Below are 25,313 nucleotides of genomic sequence, written 5' to 3'. Positions count from 1 at the left end.
TGTGGCATGAGGAGAGTAGACCAGCTCCCCTGGGTTATGAGCAAGCTGGCGCTGAAGACCTTGAGCAGCCAGGGTGAGTCAGGGAGTGGGGGGATGGCACGGGAGGAGCAGTGTGTAGACTGAAACTTGAGGATGGACAAGGAACAGGCCCTTGGGGAACTGCAGGTCCTGTCTCCCCAGGTGGGAAATGGGGAACAGCAGGAGGTGAGACTGGGAGGAGCGGTTAAAGGGGAAGCTTCACTCAGGCTTTTGAATTCATCCCCTGGGCGCCATGAAGGGTCTGAAACAGAGGCATGATCTGCTTGTGCGCCACCAACCAAGACCACTCACTCTTGTGCTTCATGCTGTCCCCTCCCCTCTCTGTACCTGTTGAAACCCCACTGTTCATCGAGGGTGGATTTGGAATACCACCTTTTTAAAGAAGGCTTCTCTGATCCCTCCAGCTATTAACAAACATTCCGAGTCCACTGCCACCATGGGCACGTTCAGCTTTGTGTCTTGTAGTATATGCCTTGTGTTCATGGCCCGTCTCCCTCACCACCTGCAGGGTACACGTCGTGGGGCGCAGCTTGCAATCCCCCCATACACACCCCGTGCCTGGCACCATGCCCTGCACCTCGCGGGTGATCTGCAAGCAGTTGTGTGAATTTAAATGGGATTTAGATGGTTTTGAGTACTTGTCATGTTTTAATACTTCACAGCAGGTTTATTGAACATCACTATTTTTAGTGGTATTTTCATTATACTATTTAGCCAAGGTCAATAAAATCTATTTAACCAAATGAATTAAGGCTTTGCTGGATCAATTAGGGATCCACCAAGTCTGAATCGCTTTCTCCTCCAAATTCCAGGCAAGGAGAATACTTTCTCTGGTTCCTTTCTTTCTATCCGCTCTTTTTCACGCTCTTCCTTAGGAGACTATTGTCTGAACAACTTTGGACAGGAAACCTCTTGAGGACATGGTCACACACCAAGATGGACCTTTATTTCACTTTTGAGGGAAGATAAGAAACTAATTTGTTTTTAGTTGTTTCATTGTGCTGTACTTTTCTTTGCCAATTTTCACCACACACACACACACACACACACACACACGGACTGTAAAACTTGATGGGAGAGCGCAGCAACAAAACACGTTTGTAAGCTTTTTCCTTTTTTTATTTCTAGAGACTAGCAGGGTGGTACGTTTCTGAGGGAAAATGTCTCAAGCTTTCATGTATTCTTTAAATATGTGTGAAATAAGGGGGCGCATGTTAGCATGAGGGAGATCACAATTTGTGCATTTTTTAAGTCTTTAAGACGAAAAAGCAGCTGGGAGGAAGCTCATTTCCCCCTTCCGGTAGGCAAACCAGCCTTGGGCCCTTCCCTCTGCTGTCCTCACTTTCCCAGGCAGGGGGCAAGGTGGCCGTTTTCCAGGGTGAGCCATGCCAGCCTCTCGTGGGGATGGCACAGTGGGTCACAACCCAGCCTCAGCAGCTGGGCAGGTGAGGGAGCTCCTCCGGGGGAAGGAGTAGCGTAGGGAGGAAGGAAGTGCACTCAGACACAGGTGGGCCCTGGGGGAGACCGCTCCCTTCCCACTTCCCCCTGGAAAACAGTCCCCTGGGCGCCACCCTCACTGCTTACCATGCAGGGTCACACACATTGTGACTACAGAGCAGAAGGGAATAGAACACACTGGAGCATTAATCTGAGGTTCTGAAATGCCGTCATGCATTATTTATACCTCTTGCTACAAAAATATATCACAAATGAATTCAAACGAGAGAGATAATATTTCTTCTTTTCCCCCCGATGATGGATTCAGACTGGATAAATTCCTTTATTTTATTTAATCCTCTCTGCTAAAATAGGCCGGCGTGTTATAAAAATATGCTTTTCTCTTTGAGGTGAGTGGAGTGGCTCAACTCAAGGAAATTTTTCTTTGAATAAAAGAGTTTCTCTTTTTAAACTGGCTTTTTAACTATGTTACATTATCTGCCTATTAGCTTTGGGAATGTCACAAGTTCTGTCATTTAAAGCCCTGCGGTAAGATGAATAGAGAAACTGCAAAGTTGGGGGTGAATTATGAAAAAAAAAGATGAATTGTGGTATGTTTCTAAAGACTTACTCCATCCTTCTAATGGCGTTTGGGAAAAGTAACGTGGAGGAGATAGCACCGTTTGATTACTATTTATCAGAATAGCACGCATTAGTCCATACTAATTTGATTGCTGTTAAAGGACCAGACAGAAAATGATCCGCAGGAGACAGAGTGATAACACTACTGAGTGCTCAGAAAGTGCCAGGAACTGTTTGAACACCTCACTTACTTGATTTATTTAATCCTGTTCTGGGAGGTTGGTATTAACATCACCTTGTTCCACCACAGAACGAAGGGAGGAGCTGAGAGGTCAGGTAGCTTGCTTAGGAGCGCGGAGCTGGGAGGAGAGGAGGCTGGGCTTTGAACACAGGCAGCCAGACCCCAGAGCCCACACTCTACACTCTTGTGCTGTGTTGCCCCCTCAGCCCAGGCTGGCATGGCTGGGACACCAGTGGCGCAGGGCACACCGAGCCTGTAACCTGCTTAAAAGTGACACATGACTGTCAACTTTGCTTTCACAGCCATCGATGAACAGGAGGGCCAAAGATACCTGGCCAGGCAGGTTTTGTCCACAGTCTTGAATGTTTCATGGTAGCAGTGTAGCAGATGATGGATGGATCGATAGATGGACGGATGGACGAATAGATGGACCGACAGAGAACAGTTCATAGACATGGACAGATACTGGCTATTAAAGTTCATCTTTTAAGTTCTGTATTCATTAGGTTTCTGTGTGTCCGAGGTGGGCAGCAGCCTGGGCACTTGAGAGATTTGTGACTTTCTACTCCCGGTCCTTATACTGGGACACATGGGTCCCTGCAAGGCTCGTAATACAGGAGCTGACTGTTTTTACTGTGCCACTTTTTTTTTTTCCTGAATAATAACAGACAAGCAAAGTGAATCCTATTTTTCCATTAGATTCTGTTATTTATTTCATAGCATACTTTTTTTACTTGAGGACTTGCTCATCCTATGTGTAATAAAATCATTAGGAAGAGTAAAATGACACTTAAAAATAAAATAAAATGACACTTAAAATCTTCACAAATAACTTAAGATGATAACCTGAGAAAAAGGGTATTAATAACGTCTTGGGCTTTACTGAGCAAGCCGCGGATCTCTACTTCCAGGCCACGCCAGATGGGAGGTGAGAATTCAATTGTAAGTGTTGTCACAGAACCATTTCCTGTCGCATTCACTCTGTGATGGTGTAAATGATTCCGAATCGTTCTTGGCATCCCTCGAAGTCCGAACCCTCCTTCTCCTAGTGCTCACGTGTACGGATCCTCACAGCTCCTGCCCTCCCAGGTGCAAGCTGCCCGCGGGGACACCTGGCTGGGTTTCAGGTTCCCGGTCTGAAAGTGGGCCTCGTAGCAGTGTCTGCCTCGGACAGTTCTTGCGGAGCCTCAGACAGTCATGTGTCACTTTTAAGCAGGTTACATCAGACACCGACTACTCTGCCCTCTGCTTTCCCCAAGGAAAAGAGACAAAACTTAGAACTCTAAAAAGTCGAGGAGGGAAAAAACACCATTTGTGTGGATCAGCATTGTCATCTGTTCCGAGAATATTCTTCTTGACAGAAACAGTGAAAGCTTTTGAAACATTGGGCGTCTGAGTGGTTAGAAAGTGATCTGAAACTCCTTCACCACCTTGCGTAAGTGGTTTTGTGCATCCCTTAGAGATGAGGTTTGCCTTCCAGTAAGGCCTCCTGGCCCACCGCATGGGGTCTTGCCCTGATCACCAGGAAATGGAAACTGGCCTGTGACCGAATCACGGAAGAACGAGAACTCTCTCTTTTGGAATCAGATGCAAAGCCACCCGTCCCTTTGGCAGCTCTCCCGCCCATCCTGCCACTGAACTATCCTGAGCCTTCTAGGTTCTCCGATTCCCAGGCTTCCCACCTCTTTTGCAGGACTGGCAAAGGACTGTGCTCTGAGCCTTAGTCTCTTCATCTGTAAAATGGCCGAATCAAGAGGCAAGGGCTTTGGGCTGTAGTACCCAGCTGCCCACCGAGGCTCTGACACTGACCAGCTCAGTGACCTCACACAAGTTGCGTTGCTAAGCTTCAGGTGTCCTCATGGGGATTAATGGGATAATGTAAGGCTTCCGTCACTTAGAAAGTGCTCAGTAAACCTCATTCTCAAGTCTTGTCCTATTAACGCTTACCCAAGTGTCAGCCCCCCCCAGATCTCTGGATTCCAGACTGATGGCCTGGCTCAGTGTCAGCAGTGGGCACGAGAGGGTGAGTAGTTCACTGGCTTCAAAGGAGGTCAGGTTGTCTGCTATTCCGTTTGGTTCTCGATCATTCAGCATCCCTTCAGCAAATACTTACTGAGCCTTTCCTGGGAGTGAGGTGTTGTTCTGGAGCTGAGGATACAGCAATGGGGGAGTATGAGGGAGTTCCTGCCCTGACCCTGCACTCAGCTTAGACCCTTGGAGGGCAGACCTCACAGCCTCAGATCTGTTTTTGGTCTTGTGATATAGGGAGTAACTGGGGTTTACTTTTGGGGTGATGCAGATGTTTTGGAACTTGATAGAGCTGGTGGTTGGTTGCAGAATGTTGTACTCGATGCCACTGAGTTGTACACTTTAAAATGGTTAATTTTGCGGGTGCCTGGGTGGCTCAGCTGGTTAAGCGACTGCCTTCAGCTCAGGTCACGATCCTGGAGTCCCTGGATCGAGTCCCGCCTCGGGCTCCCTGCTCGGCAGGGAGTCTGCTTCTCCCTCTGACCCTCCCCCCTCTCATGTGCTCTCTTTCATTCTCTCTCTCTCAAATAAATAAATAAAAATCTTTAAAAAAAATGGTTAATTTTGCATTATATGAATTTTACCTCAATTAAAAAACAAAAGATCGCAGGATCAGCTCCCTGACCGTCACCTCAAAATGTGATTCATTTGGGGCCTGATCCTTACTGACATTAGATAATTTCTTCCCTGAAAATTCCTTTCCTTTATTTGGAAATGCCTTTGAAACTCCCAGGCCAGGGCCAGATGGTAGCCTAAGTAATGTGCCTTCAGGTACCTTGCAGAGCGCTCCTTACACGTGACGAGTTAGTAATAATTATCTGTGTCTCTTTGTGATGCCCCGAGTTCTACTTATTTCATGCAGGATGATGTTCCCTCTCCCAGATACCCTTTGGAGGCCTCCCAGAGATGGGAACGGGAGGGCTGAAAGCGCTGAAGGTGAACTTGGCCTCAGCTTTTGTTTCCATGGGCTGTCCTGCCACAGATGGTGGTGGCCTGGGTGCTGAAGCTCTGAATTCAAGACAGCATGGAAAAGAGCAGGGATCTAACTGAGGGCCCCCCACCTGGCACCAGTTTCTGCCTTTCTCTGCACTACCCTGAGCCAGAACTAAGAGAGTTACGATCACTTAACATAAAACTAAAGAGCTATGTGTCTGTCCTGTTGGCAAGGGGCATTGACAGGGCCATTCACTGGCTCTGCCAAAACAGGTGTCAAAATTACCATTCTGCTGGAAGATCCATGTGATTCAGGCATTTGACATGAGCTGGAGATAGTCCGAAGCAGACATCTGTCTCCTTGTGGCTGGTGTGGGTGTCTCAGATTCAATCAAGTCTGTGGAATTTTTCCATTTCTAGCCATTGCTTTGTTCTGAGGGAACTGTGGGGCGGATTGGGGCGGTGGGGAATGAATGAGACAGAGAATGAATGAATGCCTGAGAGAAAAAAGGAGCTTCCCTGAAGCTGGATGTGATTTGCTTTCGCAGAATCAAAGTAGTAAAGAGGTGAATGTAGTAAATAAATCATAATTTAAACAAAGCATTTATGTGTTCATGGGATGTGGACCAGATCAGAATCCAAAGCTACTTGCTCAGGTCCTGACCCAAATTTTTAGCTCCTATTTTTTCTAAATAGTAATAGATCATTTTTAATAAGAGGTTTAAGAAACTCCACTCTTTCCCCTCTTTGCTCTGAAAAGTATGGTTAGACGCTTGGTTAAATCACCCTGATGCTGTTTTCCCTTCTAGTGCAGGATATTTTTTTAACCTGGAGTAATGGGCTCCTAGGGTAGTCACTTTCATGCTGTTTAACCCCAACCCGTGGTGATAAATATATTTTATATCACGATCAATAAAACACACACACACACAAGTGATTTATATCATTAAATATTCTTTATATTTATCCAGATATTACAAATAATTTCACAAGACAAAAATTTCACAAAATATTACCTATCATATATGTGAGATATATTTCATGTTATTTTATTCTTCTTTGTTCCCTCATTTTCTGTGTCATGTCATGTTTTCATGTCACAATGCACAGCGTAAAGCACGCTATTGTGAGGGACTCACAGACCGATTTTGGGTCCCTGTGATTCCCTAAACCAACAGGCATGATTTCTGTTTATTAGAGCTCAGGTGCATTTTTCCAGGAATTGCATGGATGGCATTCATCAGATATTTCTAGAGTCATTTAAGTGACCCAGAAAACCTGAAGAACTACACCTCTGGAGGGGCTCTCATTTCATAATAACTTAGAGATGATTTTGATAAGTTTGTAATTCATTAAATTACAAATTTAATTTAGAGATACTGTTCATGTGAATAGCGATTTAGGAAAATCTTCTCCCTTATTGGTGGTAGAATTCCCTTTTCCCCAGGACAGCTTCCTGAGCTACACAGCCTCACTGTATGTATCGTGAAACAGTGGGCGAGATTATTACCTCCACTTCTTTTCTAATCCTGACTTTAACCAAATACTTCATTTTTAACATTAAAAAAGTAATTTGTGCTTATTGTTGAAAATTTACCAACTCAGACATCAGAAGAGGAGAATGGAGGGGCCCCTGGGTTGCTCAGTCTTTTGGGCGTCTGACTCTTGATCTCCACTCAGGTCTTGATCTCAGGGTCGTGAGTTCATGTCCCATGTTGGGCTCCACTCTGGGCATGGAGCCTACTTAAAAAAAAAAAAAAGAGGAGAATGGAAATTACCCATTAAACAACCACCTAAAAATAAATACTATTAACATTTTGTTATCTATCCTTTGGGTCTTTTTTCTGTGTACAAATGCGTATGTTTTATAACCTAAAGTTTTTTGTTTTTTTAAAGATTTTATTTATTTATTTGTCAGAGAGAGAGAGCACAAGCAGGGAGAATGGCAGGCAGAGGGAGAAGCAGGCTCCCTGCTGAGCAAGGAGCCCGATGCAGGACTCAATCCCAGGACCCTGGGATCATGACCTGAGCCGAAAGCAGACGCTCAACAACTGAGCCACCCAGGCGCCCCTAACCTAAAGTTTTTCTATGATGGCACAAACTATTTCATTGTTTGCTTTGCTCATTACAGAGGAGCCATTCCTCCTTGTTAGTATATACTCTCTGTTGTATTTTTGTCAATGTCTGAACGTACTTGTAGAATATTTGGCCAGTTTATTTAAGCAGTTGCTATCGCTGAACACTGGTTTACTTCTGTTTTATCACCCCATCGCCAACATTGCAGTGAACACCATCGAACTTTCCTACAGTCACTGCATTCTCAGTACAAATTCCTACAAATGGAATAGCGAGGTCTGGAGGTATAAATAGTCTTGAGGCACGTTACATAGTGGTGTGTAGCACGATTGTCCTCCTGCAAGGTAATTGTGATGTAGCGTCAAGGGCCAAGCTTGCCTGCTACCCTACACTTCACAGGCTTTCCAGGTGCAATGTCCATGCAGCTCCATGAACCAGGCAACTTTCAACATGGCATCCAGGTGCACTTTCTGGCGAGAGGGTCTTTTCAGCGTCCCTTCATAGAGAAGTATTCAATTCAATAACGTGGGGATTTTATTTGGGACAGAGTCTGTGTGGGTAGTAAGTTGTTTACCTGGCAGTAATCGAATCCAATCCTTAGCTGAATTGCATCTGCGGGTGATACCTACCTAAGGGAATTGCTGCAAGTCAAGTCAATAAAGCAATTTCAGATGGAAGAAAACCTGAACTTCAGGTTTTGAAGGTAATGAAGACAAGGACTTTTCCTTTGCAACCCTGATCATTAAAATGGAGTTTAAAGAACGCGTGAGCTGCGGGGAGCAGATTTGCTATTTCTCAGGAGTTGGTTTTTATGAAATGTGACTTGATTTTCCATCTCGTGCCTAATCTGAACAGATGCCTTGCGCAGCCCCCTTCCCTACCCGAGAGAGGCAGGGTTTGCATGGGTCCTGGGTGAATGAGGAAGCCCTGAGTAGATAAGCGGGAAAGAACCACAACCTGTCACCAAAGGGAAATTTAATGAGCATGTTTTAGCTTGGTCTGATGATAGAAGCAGTTTCTTGCTGCATAGTCATTGAAGGAATATCTTCCCTTTCTCCTGGTTTGCTTTAAAGAGAATTTTGTGCGATCTGGGTTTATAAAACATTTTTCAAACTTTTAACCCAGTTCTCCCTAGCCTGCCTGCTTGCATTATAGCAGTGAGGGTCATACTCACAGTAGTGGTCTTAGTGACTCTCGTCCCCACCCGTATGCTCTTTGCTCTTACTCATAGTGGAATTCCGCTCAAGTACTTGAGGGTCCCTGGGGGGTTATCTCCTCTCCTGTCGCCCCACCTGCACTTGCTTTGAGTCCAACTCTGCGCCTCTGTCTTGGCCTCTGGTGCCTTCTGCCTCAGGTGCGGTCTCTGTATATGTGACAGAAGATTGGCGCTCAATTACTATGTGCCGAGTTTGGCTGAATGCCTCCCCCGGGTACCAAATATTCTGTGTTCCTTGGAGCCTATATTACAATAAGGCCATATTGTTCCACACAAGGGGGATGTTTGCTCCTTTCTCAGGTTCCTTGTCATACTTTGGAGATACCAGAGCAGCTTTCTTACACCCCCATGTCGTGCCCAGAGCCCTCCAACGAAAAAGCTCCTTTGCTTTTTCCATGATGGCCTTCTCTTCCCTGGGCGCAGGCCCAAGCCCAGATGTCCAGGATGTGGATGGATCTGTGCAGCCTCTACTCACTGACCCTGGCCCTCTCCTGCATTTAGATCAGCTCGGTTGCTGAAAGCCCCCTAATCTCTCACACATAGATATCTGACAGACTGCCCTCCCCTAAGTTCACCAGCCAGATATGCTCAGAGATGTGTGAACCTGGCCTCAGGCTACCAGTCTAGGAAATAGGCAATTTCCCGGGGAGAAAGTGGAGGCTCAGAGAAATGAAACAACCCACCCTGCTAGTAAGTGATGATTGTTCTGATCCTAAAACCTTTGTCCCGTGCTCTTTTTTAAATTCCTGATACTTAATTGGAGCTCAGCATCAAACAGTCCAGCACCAGTGCTGGTGGTTTTGTGGGCTTCATATAAAAGTCCCCTCCATCCGGTCACGGGCAGCCGGGGCACAGAGGGCAGTCGCGGCGGGCAGCGGCGGGTGGCAGCGGCAGAATGTTGGCTATGAGAGTGTTTAGCCTAATTGGCAAGCGAGCAGTTTCCACCTCAGTGTGTGTACGAGCACATGGAAGCATCGTGAAGAGTGAAGACTGTGCTCTCCCGAGTTACATCGACCGGCATGACTATCCCCTGCCTGATGTGGCCCACGTCAAGAACCTCTCTGCTAGCCAGAAGGCCTTGAAAGAGGAGAAGACTCCCTGGAGCAGGCTCTCCATTGATGAAAAAGTTGAGTTGTACCACATGAAGTTCAACGAAAGCTTTGCTGAAATGAACAGGAGCACGAATGAATGGAAGACAGTTGTGGGCACCGCCATGTTCTTCCTCAGCTTCACTGCTCTCATTCTGATTTGGGAGAAGCACTATGTGTACGGCCCCATCCCGCACACCTTTGAAGAGGATTGGGTGGCCAAGCAGACCAAGAGGATGCTCAACATGAAGGTCAGCCCGATTCAGGGCTTCTCAGCCAAGTGGGACTACGACAAGAACGAGTGGAAGAAATAGAGGAGCGCACCACTCCCCCATCTGAGCCTCACTTTGCTCTGCCAGATCCACACAGCTCAGCATCTTCACTGGAAACCGTTATGTTGCGTCACCAGTGCTAATAAACGAGCAGCCTACGTGAAAAAAAAAAAAAAGTCCCCTCTGCTGCATTGTATACCCTTACCCAGGCTTTAGTCGTACCCTCTCCAGGCTGGTCCTGCCCTTGAGGAAGGATACTTTCCCAGGGCAATCCCCAGAGTACTGTTGAGTTTCATTGGGTAAACCCTGAAAATGTAACTGTAGATAATGGCTATACTCAGAAATTACATAGAGGCTTAAAAGTTTGCTGGAAAATTCTCTCCTTATTCTCTTAGCACAGAACTAAGGGGAGGGGAGGTCTGAGAGGCCCTGTTCACTGTGGAGAACTTGACCTCTTTGGCTTTTGGGGGGGGCAGGTCGACCTGCTCCCCACGTCTTGGCAGATGATTGCTAATAGCTTTATGTTTTGGTGGAAAGTCAAAAGCTTTTTTTTTTTTTTTCTTTCCCCCTCATTTGTCATGTTACTTTAGCGGCATTTGGGGCCTTCTTCATGTGGTTGTGATTAACCCTGAGTCAGAGAGAGCCGAGAGCCACTCTGAAGGAAAACAGAACATTTATAAAAAGGATTGAAGCCCTTTGAAGGGAGAGTACAGGAAGGCCTTGAGACACAGCTTTGCCCTGAAGTGACTGCCGTGTCACTGGCCACATTCAGTGCTGATGTGGCTGAAGAACAACTAGCCTGGTCATAACTTAGTCACAGGCTGCCAGGTCTGTTATGGATGTGGCATAGTCCATAGGGACACATCAAAGAATTGCTGATGCATTAAGCACATTCTTTATATTTTGAAATGTTTTAATATACTTCCTTGACTTGCCTTATTTTCATAAATTTCTCTTTCTCTGAGGAAAGTTTGAACATTTCTCACTTTTCAGATTTTAGTTTTTATGAGGTTGACATTTCCCTTATGTATTGTTGGCTATAAATTATTGAGGTATATTAAATAAAGCTCTGCATTCTGAGCCCCAAACACCCTTTAAAATGGATGAAAAATAAATGATTTAAGAAGATTCTCACTGATCTAAAGAGCCAGTTACAAAAATAATGATGCTAAAGTAATGTACAAGTAGAAAATGGTCAATGTTTTAAATTTAACATTTGCCCCCAAACCCTGAGCTATGCTTTACAGAATTTTTTTTTTATTAATTGTAGAACTCTCTAGTAACCTAAAAGTAATTTTCACAAAAAGAAAAAAATGTATTTAAGATCGTGTGGTAGGTTTCACACATAAGCATACTCCTTTTTAATATATTTAACATACTCTTGCTATTCTCAGTCCTCTCCTGGCTGTTTTAGCCACACAGCCTTTCTGGTGACTTCTCTCAAAACTGTATCTTTGTGTGGCAGACAGACTCCAAGATGGCCCCTGGGATTCCCACCACCTGGTTTTCATGCCCTTGTGTAACCTCCCAACCCCTTAGGTGCAGGTGGGAGCTGTGACTTGTTTCTAACCAATTTAATACAGCAAAGGGGATGGGACATGGCTTCTACAATTACATTACATAGGATGATAATGTCTGTCTTCCTAAGAGACTCTCTCCCTTTCTGGCCATGTTGAAAAGGCCCATATGGAAGGACTGAGAGTGACCCCCAGCTGTCAGCCCAGTGAGGCCCTTGGTCCAACAGTCCACAAGAACATGAATGCTGCCAACAACCACATGAGCTTGAAAGCAGATCCTGTTCCAGTCAAGCCTCAGATGAGACCACAGCCCTGGCCAACATCTTAATGGCTGCCTTGTGAAACCCTGGGGCAGAAGACCCAGCCAAGCTGTGCTTGGATTCCTAACCCAGAGAAACTGTAAGACAACAAATGTGTATTGTTTTGAGCCATTGGTTGAAATATTGTTACACAACAATAGATTACTGATATATTTTGGTATAAACTGATCCCCTGAGACTTCAGTCCATATAATAATTTAATAATCCATTCACTGAAAATTTCTTAAGCATCTACTACAATGCCAGGCTTCATGTTTGGTGCTCAAGAAACAAAGAACGAGTAAATCATCATTTCTTTGAACTACATTGGTAATGAGTATTGTGTAAGGGACTAGAGACACAGTGATGGAAGTTATCCAGGTCTCTCACAGAAATAGGGGCAGGGAATCTAATCTGTGAGTGTGAAAGATGAAGGGCAAGGTCAGGAATGGCTTTCTAGCATCCAGGACACCTGGACTATCTGAACAGTGATGGGAGATGATAAGGGAAGTTTGGGAGAGGATGGAGAGGTGGTGAGCACCCAGACAGGAGGGGAAAGCTTTGGCAAAGGCATGCAGCTACAGTCCACAGAGTGAGGAAGTAAGAGGTGTAATCCTATACTAAAGAAATGGGATTTGATAATAGAGGATCTAGTTCACAGTGTTAAGGAGCTTGGGCTTCATCCTCTAGGCAGAGTGGCCATTGAAGAATTTAAACAATGAGGAAACTGTATTTCAGAGGGAGATTTCTGGCTGCCAGGGAGTCTGAATTTGAGGGGACTGGGTTGGAATTGAGCCAGTTAGGCCACTGTTGAATGTCTACACTAGGGGTGTGGTAGAATGGAAAGCAGCATAAGCTTTAAAAATATAGGTGAGGGGAAATCTAGTAATTTGTCACTGGTTGTGGGTTGGAGGTGAGGGGCAAAGAGAAGTCAAAGATAACTTCTATATTCCTAGCATGAATGGGCAGACAATCAAATGAAGCAAAGATACAAAATAACAAGTTTAGCATGGGGGAAGTTGGATAAATCCAATTAGGAGCATATTGAATTTGAGTGCCTATGGAATATCCATGGTGAAGATGCAGAGGGTGTGGGAGAACACATGGATTTTCCTAGATGACACTGTGGGGGAAGCATTGTCCTCAGAGAAGAGCCTGATTGCAATGAAAAGCTTGATGTGGAATGTTTTATAAAATACAGTGGGTTATGTTTTCAATGAAAAGGATTTCCAGAGTCTGGTGGAAAGGGTTGTGTTAGAAGGGGCACTGACAGCATAGGGAATGCGGGACTTTTGAGTAAGGTAGAATGTGTTCTTCCTCTGTGCAGAAGTGATGCCACAAAGCACTGGCCTCTTCATGCAGCCCCGTGTTTATAGGATCTTTATATTGAGGAGTGTGCATCCAGACTGTTGAATGGGACAACTTGAAATTTGCTACTCTTAAATTCAGGATTTGAGTTGTCTTTCATTCTGTAGCTCTTTTGAGGAGATGGTGCAAACTGCTTTTTGTCGACCTTTGAAGGAACTGTTAAGAACAGAGTTCAGTCACCAGCCTGTTTCTGCTTCTTCACACCTCTTACACTGACTCCATCAGCTGCAGCTGCCTCCATAGCCAGCTGAGTCTGGGCATCCTCCACAGCCCTTCCCCTGACACCACGGAGAGCAAAGTGTACTCTCCTGGCCAATAAAGACACCCTAATTTGGGGAAAGTCATTATTCACTTCTAGAGGTTCAGATACATTAGAAACAGGGCCTTGATGAACTGAAATACGCTATATCTATTATTGGTCATCTTTTTTTCTAGTCGTGAAGCCTTGTTCTCCATTTACTTCATTATTTATGCTCTGGTCAAGCAGCTTGAAAGCATAAGTAGGAGAATGGCTGCGCAGCCAAGACAGTGTTGTAGTCCTCTTCCTCTGGTTGCCTAAGGCGATGTGATTGATAAACTCTGCTACCCTGGACAGCCACTTAAATTTTCTGGGCCTCAGTTGCCCTGTCTTTATACTTCGGCAACCTTAGCTCAACTAGGATTTCTTTAAATATTCCTCAGATCTAAGACTCTTCCAGAGGCCAGGGGTCCATGAGAAAGTGTTGTGGTTATCTATTGCTGTGTAACAAACAATCCCAAGGTTCAGTGGCTTAAAAACAGCCTTTTTAATTTTGCTCATGATTATGTAGGTCAGGAAGTCAGGAAGGATTTGGCTGGACAGTTTGTGCCTGATCGTCATGGCATTGGTTTTGGTAGCTGGACCGAGAGGATCTACTTCCAAGATGGTGTCTTCACTTGCATATCTGATGTTTCAGTGGTCCTTGGAGTCTCTTGCTACATGCCCACTCATCCTCCAGGGCCCCTTCTGGTGGCTTGAGCTTGTCACAGCATAGCAGTCTCTTGATGATCTCTTCTAATGTGGCAGCTGCTTTCCAAGAGGCAGAATGTGGAAGCTGCCAGGCCAATTAAAGGTCTCATGTGTAATTGACACAGTTCCGCCTCTTGATGGCAAGGTCACATTGCACAAGAGCGTGGGGGATGGGAGATATTGTTGCTGCCATCTTGTAAAGTATGCTCTGCCACAGCAGTGATTCCTTCCCATTAAATGGAGAAAAAGCTTGGTTTTAGGGATAATGTATATATAGCACTTGGCATAATAGTAAGTGCGTATGAATGATGCATTATTAATAATCTCGTGGAAACAGAAGACAGAAATGATTAGCCAGAACCTCCTTTCCTCACCAGATTCAGAATAGAGTTAGAGTTAGAATAGATGAGTAAGAGCGTATTATAGAAGATTAAATACTGAATTGGAGATTCTCAAAATAGTCTTTAATATTTTTAAGACTATTTTTTTCATGACTTTAAAGTATTTGTCTCTAGGTTTTGTAGATTTGGGTTGCTTCACTTAAAAATTGGCAATTCAGAAACGTTTTCAGATAACATATTTAATATGATTGTGCTGCATACTCTTTCTGGTTCAGATATCCTGTTTTATGACACCGTGGTGGCTGATTCCAGGGGATAGTTGGGAATCATGTCTCTTTTATACTTGTATATGCTCTTATATACTCTTTGGATATTTGTATTTATTTGTATACAGTACAGCCATTTTCACCCTAAAGGTCTAATTCAAAGAAAGCATGTGTATTTCCTTTAAATTTCTATGTCTGTGTTCAGCTTATCAAGAATTTTAGTTTTAGAAGTTGCTTTAGAAAAATTCTCTCTCCTGTGAACTCATAAAAATAGTTTAAATTATTCACAGTACTACAAAGACTGTGTGTTTTATGTGGGGCACACACTATGAGGGATTCAGAAGGCTTCCCTTGCTCCCTGTCCAAAAAGTGAATCTTGTATTTTGAGCTGCAAATCTTATTTTTAAAATTCCTACATGTAAATTTCAATATTTGAGTTGATAATGTTGATATATCTTTTGCATGTCATTTCCTCAGTGTCCCCCAGTATTTTCCCTGGACTTACAGTTTCAGTTGTTGTCAATAGTGGGTCTGTTTTTTTTGGAACTGTGGAAGAGTTCACATGGTGTTGATCCAGGTGTTGAAACTAAATGAAGGTATTTGTAAGGAAATGCTGGGTAAGTGACTGAATGATCTTAGAAGGAACATATGTACTTCACCAGAGGGCTCCTTATAACCTTATAGCCTAAGTGCATTTTATTTCCAATACCTTGCCCTCCCTCCAACCTGTGTTTTACCTGTAATTGCAAAAGTAGGTGAACCATGGAAGTAAATACTCCAAATACAAAGGAAGTCTTAGATGGTGAAGGTAAGCCTCTCTGGTCATGACCGCCGGCAATGGGACTGGCATTCACAGAAGCAGGAAAGGAACAGAAGAGATCTTTTTCTGCTTTGAAATTTCCTACTTCCCATTCCCCTTCTGGGCCAGCTTGGCTGACTTGTTTCTGGGACACATACATGGAACTCATATCCTGTTCTCTGTATGCATGAAATAAATGAATTGCACCAAAGGTCATGTGTTCATTTTCTACTTCTAAATAATTGGTGCAGCTTATCTTAAATTTAATTCAGTGTGTACTTACTGCTGATCATTGACAGACATGAAGGGACTGGCTTTTTTTTTTTTTAAGGTTTTATTTATTTATTTGACAGAGAGAGACACAGCGAGAGAGGGAACACAAGTAGGGGGAGAGGGAGAGGGAGAAGCAGGCTTCCCGCTGAGCAAGGAGCCCGATGCGGGGCTCGATCCCAGGACCCTGGCATCATGACCTGAGCTGAAGGCAGACACTTAATGACTGAGGCACCCAGGCACCCAATGAAAGGACTGGCTTTGCTCTTGCATCGTCTGACCACTTACATCAGGAAACTTAAACCAGGGCTCTGTGTTTGTGCATATGTGCAGCCCAAATGGGGATTTGGTTTTCATTGGATGATTCCACTTGATAAAAGCAGAGAGCCCATCTTGATGGTTCAGTCTGTAAGCACCTAGCCTGTCGCAGTCGTATCCAGCAGGTACGCGAGCTGGCGTCAGCCTGAGGGGAAGCTGCCTGCCTCCTAGCTGGCACCTGCCAGGACGGCGGGACACCAAGCAACAATCGATGCATTTGTTTACACCACTGGGGTTTTTTTTATTGCAGTAAAATACATACAAAATAACATTTCCTGTTAGTGACGTTGATTACATTGACAATGTTGTGCAACCATCGCCTCTGTCTGGGTCCAGAATGTTTTTTTTTTTTTTAAAGATTTTTATTTATTTATTCATAAGAGACAGAGAGAGAGAGAGGCAGAGGGAGAAGCAGGCTCCCCGCTGAGCGGAAAGCCTGATGTGGGACTCGATCCCAGGACCCTGGGATCATGACCTGAGCCGAAGGCAGACGCTTAACCATCTGAGCCACCCAGGCGCCCCAGAATGTTTTATTACACCAAAGAAAGCACCATGCCCATCAAGCAGTCAACCCCCCCATTGTTCTTCCCCCCACCCCAGCACCTCCCTGCGGTCTGTCTCCACAGAGTGCCTGTTTTGGATATTTCATAGAAGTGGAGTCATACAATATGTGGGGTTTTGTATCTGCTTCTTTCACTGAGCATAGCGTTTTCAACATGAGCGATTTCTACTGGATGCCTGCCATGTGCTAGGCACTGAATCCACAGTGACAGACAAAACCAACAGGTTCCTGCCCTCAGGAATCTCATGCTGGAGTGGTAGAATCAGACCAAAAACCGAGTAAATAAATAAAATGACCTTAAACCATGCTAAGTGTTCTACAGAAAACAAACAGGGCACTGGACTAGAGAATAATGAAGGAGGGAGGGAGGGGGTTGCTACTTGGGAGAAAGGTCAGGGGAGACCCCTCTCAGGAGATGACACCTAAGTGGAAAATGGGAAGTTTAGAAGGAACCAGGTCTGTGAAGAGTGGGAGGAAGGAAAGTTCAGAGAGAAGGAATAGCACGTGCAAAGGCTCAGAGGTGGGGAAGAATCCTACAGCCTCTGAAAGAAGGTCAGTGTGGCTGAGGCCACGGGGACCCCGGAGAGGCAGGTGGGGCCCTGGATCTTACTCTGGAGGTGAAGCATTTGATGCAGAGGACCATGAACTCACTTACCTGGTGCCATGTGGAGTGTGAGGGCAGGACTGGTCAGTCGGGCTGCTCTGGGCATTTTCAGGGAGCAGACAGTCCTGACCTAAGGTTCATGGCCATGTCCTACTCCACAGCTGGGTGCTGTCTGCTGTTAAGTCTGAGGCAGCTCTCTAGATTCTCTGATTTAGATTCTGCTCTGTGCCTGTGGCTAGCCAGGTCCTGCAATCACTGACAAGTCTTGTGTTCAGAAGTCTCCATCTTGAGCATGAGGTCTGAACTTGACGTTCTGAATACTCCTTGAATACCCACCAGCCATCTCAGGGCCTTGCTCTGCCTCCTCTGGAGACCACTCAGCAATAACTAATCTAGATTGGTTATGATGAGCTCTTGAGAAGAGCTGCATCATTACAAGATGCCCAGTTCACATGGTGCTGTGTAGGCATCCAGTGGGTCTGCATAGTTCACATGGCTTTGATGGTGGATTCACACATTCTGTCCAGTTCCCAGGAACCACTTACATCTTATTTACCAGAAGCCTGCTTTGTAGAACTTCAAACCACTCATATGATCTGTGTGCTAAGCAAGCATGATACTTGAGCCCTTTCTGATCCTGTAGAAAAAAATAGAAAATCAGATTTAGTTTAAGTGAGTAGTTAAGTGATCTTTCAGAGCACCAGCATTAACTTGAAACCAGTCCTCAGAAAATATACTCTGCATTATGTGTGACTAGTATCTCATTTGGCCGCCATGTAGAAATTAATGTGGCTTCTTTGCCAGGTATAGTCAGATGGCTTCTCATAAGAGATGGAAGGTATTTCTGATCATGTTATACTAGATTTACCTGGACAGGTCTTCCAAGTGTTGAGACAGTTCTGATCAGCTGTAAGAGCTGAAATTATTTTCTGTGGGAGCCCTGACTACCTTCTTCTATTAATGGCGTGGTGGGGTTGGATGGTGGATATCCTGATGGAGTGGGGGAGATGTAGAAATCGCAACCCCATGTCTCATTGCTCTCTCTTCCTCACACTGACACCTGTTTTTAACCCAGTCACACTCCTTGAAAGAGGTTGTGATAGTGTACATTAGGAAAGCCACTTAGTGCCTTGGGGCATCAGTCACGTGACTAGTAACATTGCTGGCTTAATCTTCAAAGAGTCTAGTTGGAGTAAAAGAATATATCTGAATTGATGCTTACTTTTAAGTCAGTTGGTAAAAATGAATACAACAACCAAACTTAAAGAAGCCTAAGCTAAACATTATACCATGAGGTCTTTTGCTCTTGAAAATATTTTCTCATAAACTAGAAATGTGTCTACCATTTATTAAATGCTTAAAGTGTGCTAGATTCTGTTCTAAATATTTGCATACATTGTCTTATTTAATTCTCCAGTAGTCCTTTGTAGTTGGTATGACTGCTCTCCTCATTTGGTAGCAGATATATCTGAACCCATTCTCAAGCTCTGAATTTCATATAGCAAATCTTACTGATAACTCTGTGCTAGGTGCCACAGGAAACTTAAGATGTCAATGATAGTTTTCTTGTGAGGTACTTTAAATAGAAAAATGTGTTCAAACTTTCTGGAGAATTAAGGGATATGTGATGTTTAACTTAATCTATATAAAGATGGTTGCCTATAGAAGTATTTGTAGGTATGTTTATATACACATGTTAGTAAACACAGAGACATTTCTTTGCTGTCAGCCAAGAGGGGATAAAAGAAATGACACTTCTCTTAGGAACAAGTGTACGTAGGGCCCAGATCTTGGTTTCTAAAACCATTATGCCATGCAAGGAACCAGGGCTCCTTAGAGAAATGGCTGATTCTAGGGCTGGGGCAGGGAATAGGAGATGAGGCTGGAGCCTCTTGTGCCAGAAAGTAAGGAAGGGCTCAAAAAGAACCACATTGATGGGGTATGTCACAGGAAGACACACAGGAGACACTTCAGGAACTCCCAGTGGCCAAAGCTGAAACCATTCCAGCAAGAAAATAAATGAAGTCGTGTCGAATTATAACCTCAAGTACAAAGTAAATATCCACGAGACCATGATGATGCAAGTAAATGATTGAGTAGATTAACAGATGCAGGAGAAGAGACAAATGTCACGTGAGGTATTCCAAGTAAGTCATGTAGATACTCCACCCTGAAGGACAGAGAGTATACACCTCCTCCCTCCTCCCAAGTGTTGGCTGCACATGGTGACTTCCTCCCAAAGGCGTGGAAAAGGAAAGGAAGTGTGACGGGGGAGAAACCTGATCAACACCACCTCAGCCAGGCCTTGAGATGCCCAGTGAAAATGGCACCTTCCTTCTGTGGTCTTCCTCCCCCAAACCCACGACGCCAGTCTAATCATGAGAAAAGCATCACATTCCAGTAGAGGGAGCATCCAACAGTGTACCTGACCAGTCCTCTCAAAACTGTCAGCCCTGAGGAGCTGAAGGAGACTGAAAACTAAGTGTAATGTGAGTCCTAGGTGGGATTCTGGAACAGAAGAAGGACACTAGGTAGAAACTAAGGAAATCTGAATAAAAGACAGACTTCAGTTAATGATAACGTATTAACATTGGTTCCTTACCCGTAACAAATGTACACCATGCTGACATAAGATGTTAATGGGGAACCTTTGTGCAGGGTTCTGTATAGGGGGCTCTATACTATTTTCCCAATCTAAAACTGCTTTAAAAAATATAAAGTCTATTGATAAGAGTAATAAACAGAACACATGAGCGTTTCCGTGTGATTCATGAGAGAAGGTTGGTTGTTTGATTCTCTGTCCCTTCCTTTTCATAGCGCATTTCATGTATCCTCCATGTGTAGGATGTAGGTGGGCATTTACTTGACTGGGAATTGTCAGAACAGGAATTTTGGTAAAAGGAAGTCATATAAAGATCCTTTTGAACCCATCCAACTTTAGAAGAGGAATAGTTCAGTGGAAAAAAAATTCTGTAGGCAAGAAGTAATTCTATGATTTAATTTCAATCTTGTAAAAGTCCACATAAAGGTATTAAGATTATTTATATACAGAAATATATTTGTTTTCTGTAATAGTTGCGGTAGTGGATCTTAGATTTGCTTCCTGTCCTTTCTCTTTGGCTGTACTAATTACATAAGGCTTTGCCCATCACATTGTATTAATTTATCTCCATTGCATCCATGTAGAATGGAGGAAAAGGGGCAAAGGCCAACTGTTTTGCTAAGATCACTCAGGATCAAAACCTGACCGCAGGTGTCTCAATTCCTATTTCTGTGGTTGGCCTACCGTGAACTCATTGGCTGACTTTCAAATGACACGCTCCTTTCATTAGCTTTGCCATCCCAGTGCTGACCTCTCTTTTCCTTCAGGATTTCGGAAGGTTGCTCCTTATGTGAGAATGAGGACTGGGAGGCCCCTGTGCTCGTCTTTCCCTCCAGGAAGAATTAGAGGAATGTAGCCTCTTGCACAAGGAGTCGGCTGCCCTGTCTCTGGGTGCTGCTTTCTTCCCACCAGGCTGTGAGCTCCTTGTCTCTCCCGCTTCATGTAGCATTTCACATGTAGTAGGTGGTCAGTAAGTGGAATTTGGATAAGTAGTGGAGCACAGTGTGGCAGAGTTGCCAAGTGCTTGTAACGAAGGCAAGTCTTGTTCTCCAGCCTTCTTCCTGCTAGGCCTTCCAAAGAAAATGATTTAATGGGGGGCTCAGGGGTTCCTCCACAGAGGTGAGTGTCCTAGGAAGAAAGGAAGTGTGTCAGGACTGGAAAATATCACAAGCAATTACTTTTGTGGTTTCAACATTTGCAAACCATGGTACCGATTAAGCATTCTTTACCACTGCTGTCCCTTTGGTAGATTGACTTCTTGCATTGGCTTTGTGATTCATGGGATCGCATCAGACGACGTTGGTGTCTAATTCCATGAATGGAAAAATAGTTTTCATTTGACTCACGAATATTGTCACTGTTGTTATGTCACCTGGCATTTGAGATTGTGGCACAAATGCCTCGCTAGCTCCATCACTTGTAACAAATACTGCAATTAGCTCCTTTCTCCTTTTGGCCTCGGTGAGTTCATAATCCCTTTGGTTATCATCTAAAGCCAAATTGTATTCTACAAAACATGTGCCCCCTGATATGTTTCAAATGGCTCCATTAAAAAAGGCTCCTGGAGTCAGATAAGCTTGGCGAATGTGTGTTAAATAGAGTTAAAAGGCTTGCTTTCCTGAGAGGCCTCAGAGAGCCCTTACATTATAATGTTAATGCAGAGAGTAACCTCTAGGAAGGGCGTTCATGCACCAAAACTTGCTTGGACACAGGCTTATTAGTGTGGCGGCGGCGGTGGTTAGCATCTACAGCTTTAGAGCCCCAGTCATCTGGATTATGGAACTTTGGGAAAGTTCTGTATTTAAGCTCTAACTTCCTTAAAGGTGGGTATACTAATGATGGAGGTTATTATGGAAATTAAATGAAATAATTGTGTATAAAATACTTGGTGCTGTGCCTGGCACATGGATATCCTTATTAGTAGATGGTTAGTTGCTGGTATTATTAATATTTTGGAGAAATAGAGTTCTGGAGTTCTGCAAAACACCATTCTGGAAATGGTGATCTGTAATTCGTATTGGTCAGTCATTTCAGCCAGTTTTATAGATGAGGCCAAGAGTAAATTCCCATGGTTTGCTGCACAGTATGATAGGTCTGATATGTCCTAGTCCTCTATCCTTTGTATAAAGTCAGTCTTACAGAAGAAGACCCCTTACTCACTGTGAGTGTCGTAAACATTCTGCCAAAAGGGTCTCCTTTCTACACCTGGCCCCCATGACTGTTTTAGGGACATTACAGCTGGAAGATCTGAGATTTTGGTAATTCGGACCTAAAAATAGTAGCTCAGCTATTCAGTGTCTTCTTATAGCTCTTGGATATTATCTAAGTACCCCTGAAATTCAGAGTACTGTGCAGTCCTGTCCTGTCAAGAAAGCATAATATATGGCCCATCAATGGACAGAAGGGGATATCTAGCTTCACTTGATGGTTATACTTCATTTATATGTGACTAATATTTGTACTGCTTTAGCAGATGTCCTGGCACATGGTACTTCATTTGTATTCATTAATTAATTCATTTATTGATTCTCAAATATTTAACAATTGCCTCCTATGTTATGGGTATGTGGAAGGAGACAAAGATGAGTAATAAGGGACCCTCATCTCTGCAGCCTTAGAGTCCCCTTGTGGAGGCTGTCCTAAGTGTAAATAATCCAAGTACAGGGGAAACGGGTGTCCTGAGGAAGGACAGAGGTCTTCAGGGAGGAGGTGACATTCAGACCTAAGCAGAAAAGTCTTTAAGGTAGAGTAGAAATTTGACATGCAGCTAATGAGGGAGAAGAGCTTTGGCACCTTAAAAATGTTTGGTGTGCTGCAGGGCCAGTGGGCGGTGGGGAAGGGTAAGTTAGAGGGGCAGGATACGCACTTGCAAGTGTAGGCTGGAGAAGACCCTGATGAAGGGTCTGTGACAAGCAAGGAGTTGAGGCTGTGACATGATGATTAGATTTCTTCTAATCAGGAAGAATGGAGAAGGACCCAGAAGGAACCAAAGCAGACTCAGGGAGACCAGTTAAGGGAGATGAGTCATTCAGGAGTGGGTAGATACAGGATGAGGTGTATTTCTGTTTTGGTAAAAGGGGCATGCGTGAGTTTAAAAAAGTCAAGGATCACTGTTCTGAGCAGATGAAGAGGGATTTACAAGGCAGTGGCCTAGGAGATGGGGATGTGAGAAGATGTATAAACAAGAATTGACAGAACACGGTGACTGTTTATGTTGATGTGGGAAGGAGGGGGAAGGGACATCCAGGATGACTCTGAGGTTTCTGGCTTTGATGTTTGGGGGAGCAGTGAAGCCACTGAGTGAGACTGGGCCTCTGGGGGCCAGAGAGATAAGTGATGTGTCCCGTGGGGGTCTGTTGGGTCTGGGGTGTCTGTAAGGTATTCAGGAGGAAAGTGCAAATATAGCCCTGGCACTCCCAGAGGCTCTGGGTTGGAGACATGGATGCTTCAGCCTGTTTGGGGGAAGGGAAGGCGTGTGAGAAGGGAGGGTGGCGCAGGCCAGATACGAGCGAGCAGGTGAGAGGGTCACCGGCACACACCGCCTTTCATGAAGAGTGTCCTGGGTTAGGTGACAAATAGTATGCTGTGCTTGACAGAACCCTAGGAAAGTCAGCTTTTGCGGGGAGAGCCGGGCCCTGAGAATAAGTAGGCAAAGAGGCTACTGAAGCCAGCGGAGGAGTGGAGGAAGAAGCCCCTTTGCAATGCCTTTGGCATTAAATGGAGGATGCAGAAGCATCCGTCCTTGAAGAAGTGTGCCTGCAAGGGGAAGAAGGCACAGGTGGCTGGGGGAGGGCCTGGAGGCACAGAGAGATATGAGCATTTTAGTGGGCTGAGGGGAGCCGGGCAGTGGATAGGGAGCAATCAGAGAGAGGGACAGAGGATGATCAATCGCGAGACCCCAGAGGGGGACAGAAGGAGATCAAGGGCCCAGGTGGGAGAAGGAAGCCTTAAATAAAGGGTACAGCTTTTTGTTCGTAATCAGAGGAACTGTGGGAAGGAGTGAGGAATGCAAATAAACTAGGAGGTAGTTGGGAAAAGGGCCTGAAAACTGGTAAAATCTCCTGCTCAGTGCCCTCTGTTTTTACCCTGAAGGGAGAGATGAGGGTGTTTGCTAAGAGAGGGGAGAGGAGGGAGGAGCTGGGTGCTTGAGAAAGTGGTAAGAATCCTGGTAAATGGCAAAGGGTGCTGACCTGATGCCTCCCTCACAGGAATATTTTTGGGGCGTGCTGGAACTGGAAACTACAAAGCGACCCCTGGTCCAGTCCGCATCGTTCATGTTTCCCCCACAGCCACTTGGCAGACGCTGAGCTGGAGGGGCCCCAGTACACACGGCCATTCAACCTATTCTGGGGATGTGCAGGCCACGTGTGGTCCAAGGAGGAGGGTGTGAGGAATTAAGTTGGAAGGTGACTGAGCCCTAAGCTGGGGGATAGTGAAGTCGAAGGGGCAATTAGAAGAAAAAGGACAGGCAGAGGGATGCAGTCCCCGCAGGTGGCAGGAGTTGGGATGGCTTGAACAGGAAAAGAGAGGAAATAGTCATGGATAGCGGTTGGATATCAGAGTATATGGATTTAAGATAGTAGAGGTGAAACACTTCTCAATGGTAACAAAACCCAAGATGTAGCCATAGGTATTTGGGGGTTTGTTGAATGAATAACACGGTATTCTCTGGGGCTCTTCATTTGAGCAGCCTTTCCAAATGCCTTTGGGATTTGTTACTGCTGGTAGGCATTGCACTGAGAACCTGGATCTTTTTGTGACTGGTCTGGTTATAATACTTTGCTGGTGGTAGGCAAACTGCAGGACTCAGTTTTTATTTGTAACTCTTATTAATTTAAAAAAATTTTGAAGTTTGCCAGGATTTTTTTTTTTTTTTTGGTGATTTTCTTTGGTAGTTGATATCTGTCATTAAAAATCATCACTGAAAGGTGATAATTAACTTCTTCCAGAAGTTGTCACTAGTAGCTTTGTTGGATTTTGTTGTTTTGACCAATGGTTGCATTCCTTTTGATTAAAGTTATTAATAAAGACTAACATGAAAGAATAAATTAGGGGTGTGTCTTTTGGGGAAGGCAAAGGACATTGCCATGTTTAAAATTAAAAAATTAACCCCAAAATTAAAAATAAAATTAAATAATTAACCAATGAAATATTAGTCTCAGATAAGTGTATTATAGTGGATTTCAGCAAGTGGTAATTTTTCATTGCCTGTCCATTCATTTTGCAAGGTCAATATCCTGGACAGTGAACACAGAGCAACTCATAGAGACTTCATAATGGTTCTTGGGAAAAGTGGAGCCGAAAAAAAAAAAAAAGCTTAATCTGGACTCGTTTTGTTGAGTTAGCATGTTTGATTAATCACATAGATTGCTCAGGCAGTGTAGGGGACCACATTTTGAGACCACCCTCATTTAGTGCACGTTTATTGTACTACTTGAAATATAATTTATGCCTTGATTTACAAGTG

The 25,313-nt window shown here is 44.4% G+C and overlaps 2 protein-coding genes across 6 annotated transcripts in view; both read left to right on the top strand.

The window, feature by feature from the left end:
* Nucleotides 1-25,313, top strand: part of NCAM1 (neural cell adhesion molecule 1) — a 297,885-nt gene that overhangs the window by 83,078 nt on the left and 189,494 nt on the right. The window lies entirely within an intron of this gene.
* LOC110586371 lies at nucleotides 9,389-10,075 on the top strand. 2 transcript variants are annotated; one of them, XM_021696583.2, is made up of 2 exons: nucleotides 9,389-9,818; nucleotides 9,850-9,904. In XM_021696583.2, exons 1-2 carry the CDS (start codon nucleotides 9,448-9,450, stop codon nucleotides 9,887-9,889), a joined length of 411 nt encoding a protein of 136 aa, XP_021552258.1. In that variant the 5' UTR covers nucleotides 9,389-9,447; the 3' UTR covers nucleotides 9,890-9,904. The 2 variants fall into 2 exon arrangements, with proteins under 2 accessions (XP_021552258.1, XP_021552257.1); XM_021696582.1 differs by having other exon boundaries at nucleotides 9,389-10,075.

The sequence above is a fragment of the Neomonachus schauinslandi genome, chromosome 11, assembly GCF_002201575.2.
Source record: "Neomonachus schauinslandi chromosome 11, ASM220157v2, whole genome shotgun sequence".
NCBI lineage: Eukaryota > Metazoa > Chordata > Mammalia > Carnivora > Phocidae > Neomonachus > Neomonachus schauinslandi.
The sequence above is the reverse complement of the archived record's forward strand: the minus strand, read 5'-3'. Positions and strand labels throughout refer to the sequence as shown.

Coding starts and splice junctions, on each gene's coding strand:
- LOC110586371 (XM_021696582.1), top strand. CDS start 9,448: ATGTTGGCTATGAGAGTGTTTAGCCTAATTGGCAAGCGAGCAGTTTCC.